This window comes from Octopus sinensis, linkage group LG4 (genome assembly GCF_006345805.1).
Source record: "Octopus sinensis linkage group LG4, ASM634580v1, whole genome shotgun sequence".
Taxonomy (NCBI): domain Eukaryota; kingdom Metazoa; phylum Mollusca; class Cephalopoda; order Octopoda; family Octopodidae; genus Octopus; species Octopus sinensis.
In genome coordinates this window covers 128,139,063-128,152,281 of record NC_043000.1, presented here as the reverse complement: position 1 = coordinate 128,152,281, position 13,219 = coordinate 128,139,063, and the positions used below count along the sequence as shown (strand labels likewise).

The window sequence follows — 13,219 nt, the reverse complement described above, 5'->3', positions numbered from 1 at the left end:
TAAGCCAGATATGATGCTAAAATTTCCATGTAATAAAGAAACCCTCATTTTTTTCACACTAAGCCATTCATTATCAAAATCAACCAGATTTTCCTACCCATATTCACCACCCCATACCCTTTCCTGCAACTCCCTGCCACTGCCAATGGCAGCAGATGGCGTTTTCATGTCATGACCGCCTCTTGACCAGACACACACAACACTGACAGAGGTAGAGTGAGGTGTTCAAGTTCTATTTTTACATACTGTACTAGACCACAGCTATCATCATCTTTATCAATTATGATGATGTTAATGTGTTTTGATGAAGATTATAATTGTGTTGGTCCTAATATCAATGTAAATTATTACTACATAAATGTGATTTCACTAATTAAATTATTAATTGCATACAGGCCAGCATTATTCTCATAATTCAGCTGTTTTCGAACATATTTTTCATTTTATTTTTATATTTTCAAATTATGTGAACTTACACCTGTACAAAATTTGGGTATTTTCCCTCATAAATATGATGATGGGTGATGAAGCTACATAATTAAATTTATCTTTATATTTTTTATTTAATATTTACATAATATAATCCTAATATAACACTGAAATAAGTTTCTAAACAGAAAAAAAAAACAATCCATTCTTACATATATCAATAAATAAATGACATGAAAATAGCATGATTACCTGTATCTGTTCAGAAGTGGCATTAGATATTGTCAACATGTCATTCACTATGACAATACTGAAATTATATAAATACAAATAACAAATAAATATGTGTGTACATATATATATATATATATATATATATATATACAAGCAACAAATGCCTGAATATATAACTTACTGAGTTGGTAACTGGAATATTAAATTAACATGAAATTTCACTGGGTTTAGTCTTAATTTACAATATTTTGAAACAAAGATATTAAAGAAGTGGGGGAGGGGGTCTCAGGCAGGTCCATATCAAAAGGGTTTATGAATCAACATGTGGTTAAAACCATTTGAAACCAGTTTCAAATCAAATTTCTACTGTAAAATATCTAACAAGAACTTTGCTTGAAGACTGCAATTACATTTGGAAACATCCAATATAGTTGCAAAATGAGGCTATTAGAAGGTAAATTATATTACGTTTAATTGTACAAGCTATTTGCTAGTTTTTTTTCCCAGCACACCAATAGAAAACTTCCAATAATCTTTTTCCTGAGAAAAAACAAATTCTATGATTCTCAAATCTCTAAGTTCATGTGTATGTATCTATATATATATATATATATATATATAAGCAAGTATCTCATGGCAAAAGCGACTAATTCTTTTAGCTATGTGGAATCAACTAATCATTTGGAAAGCAAAAAGTTAGGTTAGATTTTAAGAAATATTTTGCAGTATAGGTTTATAAGAATATTTTCAAATTAATTAATTAATAACTAGCTAAGATGAGTGTTAAAAATCTGATATATTGTCTGAATGAAGGTTAGACTTACCCATCCTGCTGTGGGGTTGTAATAAACATTCGACTAAATGTACGAATTGGAGGTTCCCCTTTTGATTCAGCTGTAAAACATAAAACAATGTGTGTATTAGGTTAATGCAAAATCACTAAATAATATTACATTATAGCAGCACATAAAATGAGCCTAAATATAAAAAAATTTTTAATTCATACTAAATGCCTAACTCTATGCAAAATTTCTCATACACTTAAAAAATGATAATTATAACCAAAAAGTAATCCTTATATCCAACTTAACATGGATGTTTTGTTAGAATGCCAAATTCTGCATTATTTACCTTGAAAAGACCTCTCAATATGGGTACATAAAAGCAATTAATAAAATTTCCTCTATCAATTTTTGTTTATATAATAAAAATTTTAGATATTACATGAAGAGAATGTAGTTTATAGACTTTTGCAGCTAAAAAATTGATCTGGATATTTTTCTGATATACTGACCCTCCTAAATTATGACAGTATGTGAAGCTTACTAATTTCAAAGCAAAAAGTAAACTAACCAAGAATATGGAATTTTAAGTATTTTCTTTATCAAACGAGCAATAATAAATTACTTACTTTCTTTAAAAATTCCAAAAACACTGAAAATAAGCAATGTTCTCTGAAAGAAAAGGAAAAAATTTAAATTGATTAGATACGGAATTAAGAAAAAAGTAAAATGCCATTAGAAAAAAAAATTAAGGAATACTATTTAATTGTAGATAAGTATGTATTAGGAATGTTGATCATTATTGATTTATAATTTGAATAATTAACACTTTAGCATTTAAACTGGCCATATCTGGCAAAACTATTCTACCTCTTTTATGTTCAAAGTTGCCAGATAGGGCCTCTCACACCTGCCCTACAAGGTCATTCTAAAAATAAAATATTACATCATCGAAATCCTGAAGCTAAAAGATAATGCTCAAATTAATTCAAAGGAATGTGAATAAATAAACATTACATTTGAAAGAATAATCTAAATGCTAAAGGATTAAACAGAAATAAGTCATGACAGTTAAAATGTTTTGCTTTGATTTTTTTTTTTTTGCACTTACCGTTATATTAAAAGTAATGAAGAAAATGAAGTTAGTATAGACTGATATTTATATAAACACATCTTTTACACAGATTAGTCAACAAATGGTGATTCTTACCGATAGGTGTTGAACATCAATGTGAAATGAATTAAGGTCATGTTGTGTTCCTGGCAATAACCGAAGCTGTGAAACAACATTAACCCGTCCAACCTTTAAGTGTTTATCGCGTCGACCTGTAATCAAAACAGATTACAAATATTAGATCAATAATAAATAACAGAAGGAAAACAATTCTCTAAAATCTAATAAAGTAACTGAGATTCAGAACTTACCAGCATTTAATTTGAGTAGATTCCTACTTTCACTGATGTATTCATTCAATGAAGGCTGCCTGAAAGAAATCAGAGAAGTCACAAATATGATAGATGCACTTTTAACAGGGAACATGGTAGAGTATTGGTGAAGGTAAATTATTGCCAGAAAAATTAATTCCTACAGAACACATCATCTAAAAAGAACAGATTTACAAAGAAATCTTATAAAACTGGAACTCTAGTACAAAAACTTTCAGAAGCAACTAATTCCAACCATTCATTGTTAAGTGCCCAGTTAGTATTATATTGACAACATTGAAGTTAGTCTTAGTAACCTTATGGAATAATATATAAGTACAAGTAAATGACCAAGTCATTGGTTTTGACCAATGTGCCATATGGTCAACACTGCAGTTTTTACAAACTAATACAACCATTATCATGTTAAATAAAGGTGCTACTTTGGCGTGTGATCTAAAATTTAAAGGAAAATTACTTCTGGTTACTTTTTAGTTTACTTTCCAATTTCTAAAAACCCTTAAGTTGTTGGCTAAAGACTTTTACAATGTGATCAGCGATGAGACAAAGGCAGTTGCATTTTTATGCAAAAATAACTTTTAGTTGAAGAAGAAAATGTTGCACTAAGTCATGAGTGCGGTGGAGTAATGAACACGGCTGCCAAACTTGTGTAATCTATGAACTTATTTTAATTATTATATTGTTTATTCTTGATTTCTTAATATTCTTCACTAAGACATAAATGAAACAGTTTTATTGTTATTAAAATAGTAAGAATTTTGAAAAAATACGTTTACAATGCTCAGTATGTACAAAAGTATTAAAATAATTTAGAAATTGAAAAGTAAACTAAAAAGTAATCTCCCTTTAAATTGTAGATCACACGCAAGGTAGTACTGAAAAAAATGTACAAAGAAATGATTTATGTGCACAACTACTAATAAAAGGAACAAAATGTACATACTTGCCAAGTGCACGGTTGAAGATACATGCAAATGAGAATATAGCCTGTAAAGAAATGGAAGTTAATGATCTCAGATGAATACAAGTAAAAAGACATTTATTAAAAATTTTACAGGACATCAAAAAAAAAAAAGAGAGAAATTACTGGCTATTTAATAATTCTAACAGTTCAAGGAAGTAAGAAATCAAGATTTGAGTGTTCATAAAAAGATCCTAACAGATTGCTATGTAATAGAGCTTGACACCAACCTGCTTGAGATCACCTTTTGATACAAACTGCCTGTTTTAAAGTGATCTAAATTACTTCAAATGGTAAATTGTTCCAAATACCAGCTTATTAGGGACAAAGTTATTTTACTAAATTCTTCATGGTTTCAAAATTAAATGAAACAAAGATAATGTATTTCAAAAGAAGCGTTGATGCTTCCTAGGGCTAAATAGCAGTGGTGTGATTCCCTCTATGGGACTGTCACATTAAGTTGACAGTAAACAACTGCTCTATCGTTCCACCACTGCTTATATCTCTCTGAGATATTTAGAAATTTAATATAATAGAATAAACAATTGCAGCGTGGAAGGTGTTTATAAGTCATTTAAGAAACACACAAAACCGTTAGATTCACTTCAACATTTAAATTTAATTTGTCAAAATATTTTTGTCACTTTGAGACCGCGACCTGTTCACTGACAAAGCTGAGATGCAGCACGAAGCTTTGTCAGTGAACAGGTCGCGGTCTCAAAGTGACAAAAATATTTTGACAAATTAAATTTAAATGTTGAAGTGAATCTAACGGTTTTGTGTGTTTCTTAAATGGCTTATAAACACCTTCCACACTGCAATTGTTTTCGTTCCAGCACACGATCTCAGATCAAGTCACTCACTATGCAAGTACATCTCCTACAATGAAACAGTTGAATGAAAAAGGTTTTTTTTTTAAAGAAACATTTACAATATAAATGATTTCAAATTCTAGATTCCTCTTATCAGTGGAAATCTTGGTCTTATTTTGAAATAGAAAATAGAATTTGAAATTTCTGGACTACCTGGCCTTCAGAACAAGAGAATAATCAAGTAATGTTTGTAGCTTCATTCATCTCTTCACTTCAACTAATTTCTATAACTTCACACAACTTTTCACCGTAATTTTCATTTGAACACACTTTATATAAATATAATTTTCCTTTCAAATCATTTCAGAAAAAAAGAAATTTGAATTGAAAGACTTTCAATTCAAACTGAATTACATCTGAATTGAAAATCTAATTCAAAACTCACTAATCCTTTCATTATGAAATTAAGATTTTGCAATATATTTATACTTCATTTTATATTTGAAATTCCAATAATTATACACTATAGATTACAATACAAATGTTTAAGAATGATTTTGCATTTATTATCCATGAATATACACAAGTGAAGTAAAACAGATATTTGCATGAATCAAGTCATTCATAAGAGAGTAACCTGATATTTTGGTGTGAGAGAGAGAGAGAGAGAGAAATTGAGTTCTTCAAAAATATCTTGCCCAAGAACTCAATGCTATTCTGGTTACAAAATTAGCTTGAAAACATAACACCTGAATTATTAGGCTATGCCTTATTTTAAACTAATCATTTGTCTGAAATTTTCTTTCAGTAAAAATAGACTTAATTTTTGTAACAGAACATATTTTCCCCTCAATTTGGTTCATTATGTCAAAAGTAAAGATATAGTTAAGAGCAATGTACAAATATTGAAAATATTTACCTGATCATGATAAGCATCAACTAATGCTTGTCTGTTATCTGAGTCATATATTAAATAATATTGCTTTAAAAATTTAACCAGTAAATTTTGAACATCAGCATTCATGAAGTAATTATCTTTTGAAGGTGGTAGGTCAATATCAGATTCCAAGTCGAAGACAATTGGTGGTGGAAGATCTTGGCAGTCCTACAATGAGATTTCAATGTCATTAATTTAACTTACCCACAATGCTAAATTAAAATTTCCTTCCATAGTAGTTCTGACAATTTGGATAAAATCTCATTCGTTAACTTCATCACCATTCCTGAATATACTCATTCTTTTCAACTACCTTTGAGTTAGTTTCTCATACATTAAGCTTTCATATATCTCTAACTGTATAAATCAGAGATAAAAACTGAAGTACATCAAACAGCAGTGTAACAAATAGAAGAATAACTAAGAGAATATTCTCGATATGGACAATGGATTAAGAACAATCAAACCCCATGGATTACAAAGAAAGTACATTAACTAAAACACTGACAATAACAACCAAGATGAAGCCACAACTAATCACTATTTCCATTTTGGTTGGATATAATAGATATGTTACAATGCACTCACAGTGAACCAATTCTGGGAGCAGTCATAAACAGATAATCCCATTTAATGACAACTCTCTCAGAAACGTAATGTCAACTCAATAAATAAGCTTCAGTAAAATACATTGTGATGGAAAAAACATCTAACACTAGTGACCACAACTGAAAGTGATGCTTAGCAATGTTATAGATTAACATAGTACCGATGCATTAAGTTTTGTTTCAATGCTATAATGTACTATATAGAGATCAGCTGAACATGTGGTGACTCCCCTAGCAATTGAGATCCTCTTCAACTGTCTACTGCTTATGAATGTATCACTATTACTAGACCAATCTGCATAGTTCAATTAATAAGTTACTGATATATTAACAATTCTTTGTTTCAATTGTCCATACATCATTGACTACATAGTGTTGGCTAAAACCTATACATTCACTATGTAGTACTGTAGAGCATTGAAACAAAATACTGTAAACATATTGGCTGTTCACTGATTGAACAAGCTATCAATAAAGTGTTAAGTATACAAATTGGTTAATCGGAATTACTGCAGTCCTTAATAGAAGGTTTATAAGTAGTGTTGCTGTGATCAGTTAAAGAGAGCGTGGGGTATGCAGATACTGATAAAATCCCAGTATTGGATTGATCTTTCGTTTTTAATATTTGTCTACCAAGATATTGTTTATGTCTACATTTGATTATTACACACAGAATTGTATAAAATCTAAATAAACTGCAACAAGGCTTCGCATAGAGAAAGTTACTTAATTTCTTCAGTTAAAAGTACACGTTAAAATTTACCTGGCAATGCAACTCAAATAAATTAGACAAGACCAACCAGATTGTATCAATTTCTGCATCTCACATGCAACATTTAGAAGCTCAACATGAAACCCAATTAGCAATTTTATATAGACAGTAAAAACGAACATGGACATTTACTTTATTTCAACAGATAATGGATGGAGATCTAAGGAGAAACTATCACTGATCTGAGTATTAAAATTTAAGCAAATACTGAAGTGCAAGTTGGCCACATTAAGAAGTAGTATTTTAAAAGAAAAGTTACCAAAGTATTATTTAATATGTTCTGAAGACAAAGTATTGTAAGAAAGTACTTGGAAATAATTATCGCTAACAAAAAGACTAACTCAAACAACTCTCATAAAATATTATGCTTGCATAGGATCAGTTAATGAAGTTCTGTTTAGTAGATACATACGTAAAATTGTCTTGATTCATACATATCAAAAGAGCTCTTTCACTTAAAATTAAGATAAATTCTAAAAGCTTACCAATTTTAAAACTTTTGGGAATTTCTTTCTTACAGTTCTGAAGGTAAAAGTAAATTGATAAAACATTTGAAAGGTTTCAATGAAAATCATCATCATGTTAAAAAGAATAAAGAAAAATAAAAACTCAAGAAACATGATTAAAATTGGTGTGGAGTAAATGTGTGATATAATTAATTTCCGAGATTTGCAACAAATATAATCAATATCAAGGAAGTGATTGAAGGAGAATTCTTTTTAACATTTAAAACTAAATCCAGAGGCTGGGACAAATTTGAATACATTGTGCTCAGTCAATTAGAACAGATATCTAATGCAAATCTAAGAATAGGTATGATTTATTACAGAATAGAAAAATTTTCCTACTCTGTTATTACAAAGAAATGAAGAGGAAAAAAAAATTCAAAATTGGCACAGAAGCAAATAATATAATTATTTACAAACAACACCCACATACACACACCCATACACAAACACACATATGAAAGAAAAATTATGAAATAGAAATGGTTTTAAAAAAATTTAAATAAATATAAATACATTTTCACTTCACTTAAAGATAAAATCAAGGATAAATAAATAAAAAATCTTCGTCTGCTTGATTCCAGTGTTATTTTTAGAAGTTTCTTTTTCAAAGTTCCTTTTTCATTTCCACCAATTTAATGGAGAAAAAAAATATGTTGGAAAGGAGTGAAAAGCTGGGTCCCTCTCTAGCTCAGTTACAAGTTTCTGTCCCTGGTATAGGTCGTTTTCTCTTCTGGAAAAGCTGACCCGTCATCGGTGACAGTACAGTAACTGAAAGCTTGATAGTGAAAAGTGAAAAGACCAAGTGCAACCAACAGCTTCACAGCTTTCTCTCCTGATTCTGTATAATATCATCAATATCTTCCAGTAGTGAAAATTGGGAGTTTTGTCGATTCATAGATATTCTGAGTTGAAAACTTTGATTCTCTGAACAATTCTTTCTCTTCAGTTCTGCTATACCAAGATCTTCCTTTCAGATATTGCTTTATGTATATACATATAATTAATATATATGTGTGTATATATATATATAATATACATATATTATAAATGTCTTTAAATAACACTGCAGCAAGAAATTTCCATCTTTCCACACTGATGATGTCAAATCCAAAAAAACCAAAGTAGTAATATTTTCTTTTTTTTTTCCAAAATACAGAGCAGATAGTTTTTGAGGATAATTGAAATATTGTATAAGAGTTTTGAGTCTTTTTTTTTTCTCCCCCCCCCCTTTCTTTTTGCAAATTCAAAGTAAAAGTTCCAAAATCATAAAACTTCCATTTTATTCAGTTCTTGATTAAATCTGAAGTTTAGTTGTTCTTCCTGTAATATAATTAATCCCGCTGACTTGGAAATGGCTCCTTTTCAAACAAAATCATGGTAATGAAGTTAAAAATAAAAAGATACAATGGTTGCAAAAAATATTTAAAAATCATCAATTAAAAAAAAAAAAATTGAAATAAACTTCTATTTCTGGCAAATACAAATTTCATAAAAATGCTCTAATTTTTCCATGGAATTTCAGTAAATTGGTATTGTATGATACCAATCATTAATACCATCTAAATTCAAAGTAGATTAAAATGAGCTTATAAAGAAAGCAAGAACTTTTCTGATCACAAATATAAATAGAAAATAACAGGAACAGAGTTTTTACATTATATTTTTCTTTTTCACGTCAGCATTTTTTAAATATTTTCCATTTTCTTCTTTAGCATTTTGTTTTTTTTTCTTTTTTAGCACCTTTTGGGTTTTTTTTATTTATATTTTTCAGTTTTTTTTTGTTTTGTTTTCTTTTAAAATATTTCTTTCTTTTAATTTTTTTCCCCCCCCATGTATTTCCTTACTGAAGTCCATTTTTGTGATCATTGAAAAGATTTTAAGTTTGGCAAACAAATCAATACAAAAAGAAAATAAAACTATATGAAATAAAAAAAATTAAGGAATTGGTTTTTGCCAGCTTAAAAAAAAAAAGCTTCTGTGCCATTAAAAAAATGCTAGCAGTAGATTACAAACAACAATCTTAAAACGCTTTTTGTTTAAGTACATAACAGTAAAGCAGTGCTAACTTGCAAACACAATCTGGAAGAACACTTATAAAAGCTATTCTACCAGACTATGTTTGCCAAAAGAGGTGGATAGAGAGGAGATATTAATTTGTGAAGAATAAAAATTTTACAAGTTTATAGTAATTTAGGAAAAAAAAAAAAAAATCAGTCTGAATTATATGGATTATGTTTAACCTTTTAGCATTTAAACTGGCTACATTCGGCCAAAATATTCTACTTGTTCTATATTTATAGACCAGATCTGGCCTCTCATACATACCATGCAATGTCATTTTAAAAATAAACTTATAAAAATCTTGAAGCTACAAGATTTTGAATGATTAATTCAAAACAATGCGAATAAATAAGAATTAAAAGAATAATCTGAATGCTAAAGGGTTAAAGCATTATGATGGTTTGTAGCATCATTCCATTAACATAAGATTATTTCTGTACTAACAATAAACACTTTGGGTGTTTTGAATATAAAATATTAAATGTAATACCAAAATATAACTGACGATTTTCATTAATAGAAAAAAATTAATATATCATCATTTGAAAAATTAAAAGAAACAGCTTAATTTTTAATTGTCAGGAATTATTTTAAGACATTCTTATAAAGTTTCAATTCAATTTACTTTTAGGAAGTTTCAGCCCAAGATCAAAATAAAAGATTTGGAGTAAAAAAAAAAAAATAACAATAAGCTTAACTAAATGAATTTCATTTTACTTATCATTTTGAATTCAGTTTGATATAAGGAGATTTATAACTTTTTATATGAAATTAAAATGTGCAATAATTCCTTGCACTCTTTACATAAGAATAGTGTTTTAGTTTTATCCCCTTCCCTATTTATTTTATAATGAGTTTATCCAAAACTGGCATAAACAATCCTATATGCCATTCCAATTCAAATAAGAATGAAAGCTTTTTAAACAGTAACATTTTCATAACAACCAAGCTGAATAATGCTTAGCTTTTGATCTAGAAAGATAAATTTTTTAAATATATATATATATATATATATTTTAAAGTATCAACCAATCCACTGTATTTATTTAATGCTTTTATCCAAAGTTAAATTTCGCTGCTAAACAGAAATCAGCTAAGGATAAAAGATTACTTCTGGTTTCCATAAAAAAAGCTTTGGATAAAAATACTGAAAGAACATTTTGTAAAATGTTATTCTTTTTATCTTTATTAAGATAAAATTTTTCTTTTGACATACTGAAGAAGCAAATTTTACCAATTGTTGTCTTTCCAATCACTCAACATTATTATGATTCGATTCATTTTTTTTTTTTTTCTTTTGGTAAATTGTGTAAGCAAGTTTTTTACCACTAGCTGATTTTCTTATAACTGCCAATCACTCAACCATCAACAGCTGAGAGTGATATAGAGCTTAATTGTAATAATCATTCAACTCCAAGAAGTATGTCTTTCCACTCGTATTTGTACCTCATTATAAAAACTTTGTGGAGAAAAAGAAATTTTTTAAACAAAATCAAAATACATATATAAAATAAAAATTTCTTAACATTGGTAGCAAGAAAACTAACCATAGAGGATTTGTCTGAATAATTGAATCAATCCTAGTATATAACTAGAATTGCTTCAATAAAAACAGCAAAATTAACTCTGATAATGTTTAAGCTCAGAATGTAGAGGGATTAAATACTGGAAAGCTTTAAATTTAGTACTCATAGTTTCGGCCTCTCCATCAACCTCTAGCAATGAAAACTATTATTTTCACATTAAACTACTAAAGAAGTCTAAAAGAGAATGTGTGAGAGAGAGAGAGATGTATTTGTTTTAATTGAAAAAGCTTGCATTTAAAGAAATTCTTATCACATTCAGTCATTAGTTGACTCATAAAACTCAACAGAAAATTGGAATTTTCTTTTGTGTATAGAGATGGCCACTGTAAAACAGGAATTTCAAATCACTTCTTAGAAATTGATTATTGGAAAAAAAATCATCCATTCATTCAAATGAAATTTTTTTAAATACTGGCAAAAATCTATGCAAAAACATTTAGCAATTTTAATCATGTCGAGTTTGAAGAAAATAAATGACATAAAAAAAAACAAAACATAAGAATCACAAAATTATAAACACACACACACGTATGTATGTATGTATATATATTAAAGGTAAAAAAAAAATCTTTTTAAAATTAATTAATAATTGTAGATTTTCTATGTGATTACTTGCTAATGCTTAATCTAACACAAATAGACATAACTATTGATATATGCAGACCCACGTACATCTATAACAATTGCTGTGCATGTGTGCATATATATATATAAACACACAAGTACTAATCACTATTTTAAAAATGGGGCATTCCTGTAGCAACAAGCTTAATATATAGCAATTTTGTTTCATAAATACTTTCCATGTGAACCCCAGACCCAGAACAGAAAGACTATGACCCTGATCCTGCCTGTTGTAAGAAGTTGATATTTAATATGCATTGTCAGTTTCTTTTAATAACATGGTGTACAAGTATATTATATGTTTGAGTATGTGTATGCATGAATGTACTTATGTGTGTAAGCATTAAGTGTACATATAGGTATGCATGTCTGTTTAGTGACGTCAGTAACATTTACAAGAATACTGAAGTGTCATTTTTTTTCATCTACAAGCTGTAGTTATCACTAACAGACTGCATTAATAATATATATGAGTAGCAATCCCACTGTATTTTTATACTTCTCTATTTTAAATGTTCTTTAACAAAGCAAAAATAATAGTTAAGTTCCCAATTTTGTATGCTTTACACTTCAAATACTGCTTGAAAAAAATTCAGATGTAACTTGGTGGTAATCCTTAGAAAAAATATCTAAAAAGAAAAGGTGAAAATAATTAAATACATTAAATGAAAAGAAACGTTCGTACAAAAGATATTTCAAGCCAAAGCCTTACACATATGGGAGTGGATGTGTAATTGCATGAGCACTGAACAAAGGAGATATTATATTTGTGGCAGAATTTATTTCTAGCTGACCCATGTCACCTGAAGCCTCAAACATTTTACACTGGTATCTGTGTGTAGCCTAGAGGGACAGTTTCAGCAGAGTTCCCCAAAAAATACTTTCATGTTGTTCAACAACATTTATAAGGTATGTTTACTTCTATTCACACTCAAACACACACTAGGATTGTGCACCAAGGGCATCTGCACTGAGATAGAATTAAGTATACACAGTAGGAAAGAAAAATCTATGTAATCTACATAAATGTGATGTAGCATTCATATGGTGAATTTCAACCATTTCATTTTGATTCCTTTTTCAATTGAATTTGAAAATATTCATATGCTCAATAAAGTAGTTTTTATTCTATTGCATTAATATTTCAAGTTTAATTAAACATAACCCAGTTAAAGAGGTTATTGCAAGTAACTGTGGGAAAGGAGGGCAATTCAAGTATTTCATGGTATGTATACTGTCAAACATGGGTTTTAAATAAGACAGCATGAAGATCCAGATCAATAAAGTTCCAGGCAAGTAGCTGAATATTCTGTATCCTGACTCAGTACTGTGCCATGTTTAGAGTCAAATGGTCTGGTTCTGTAAATAGGCAGACAACCACTTGACACTAAAAACTACAGTTTGTAATTTGTCATTTACAGTGCTTATGTCAACTCTTTCTGCTAGTAGAGAGAAGGG

At 28.8% G+C, this 13,219-nt stretch overlaps 1 protein-coding gene across 1 annotated transcript in view; it reads right to left on the bottom strand.

Moving 5' to 3' along the window:
• The window catches only part of LOC115210271 (nuclear RNA export factor 1), a 42,183-nt gene that overhangs the window by 2,196 nt on the left and 26,768 nt on the right, over positions 1 to 13,219 (bottom strand). The window contains exons 13-20 of the mRNA XM_029778762.2: positions 7,467 to 7,503; positions 5,584 to 5,769; positions 3,835 to 3,878; positions 2,871 to 2,929; positions 2,656 to 2,771; positions 2,075 to 2,117; positions 1,488 to 1,557; positions 682 to 739 (exon numbers count right to left, since the gene is read on the bottom strand). Coding sequence (XP_029634622.1) covers positions 682 to 739; positions 1,488 to 1,557; positions 2,075 to 2,117; positions 2,656 to 2,771; positions 2,871 to 2,929; positions 3,835 to 3,878; positions 5,584 to 5,769; positions 7,467 to 7,503 — 613 coding nt within the window. The remainder of the gene's footprint in view (positions 1 to 681; positions 740 to 1,487; positions 1,558 to 2,074; positions 2,118 to 2,655; positions 2,772 to 2,870; positions 2,930 to 3,834; positions 3,879 to 5,583; positions 5,770 to 7,466; positions 7,504 to 13,219) is intronic.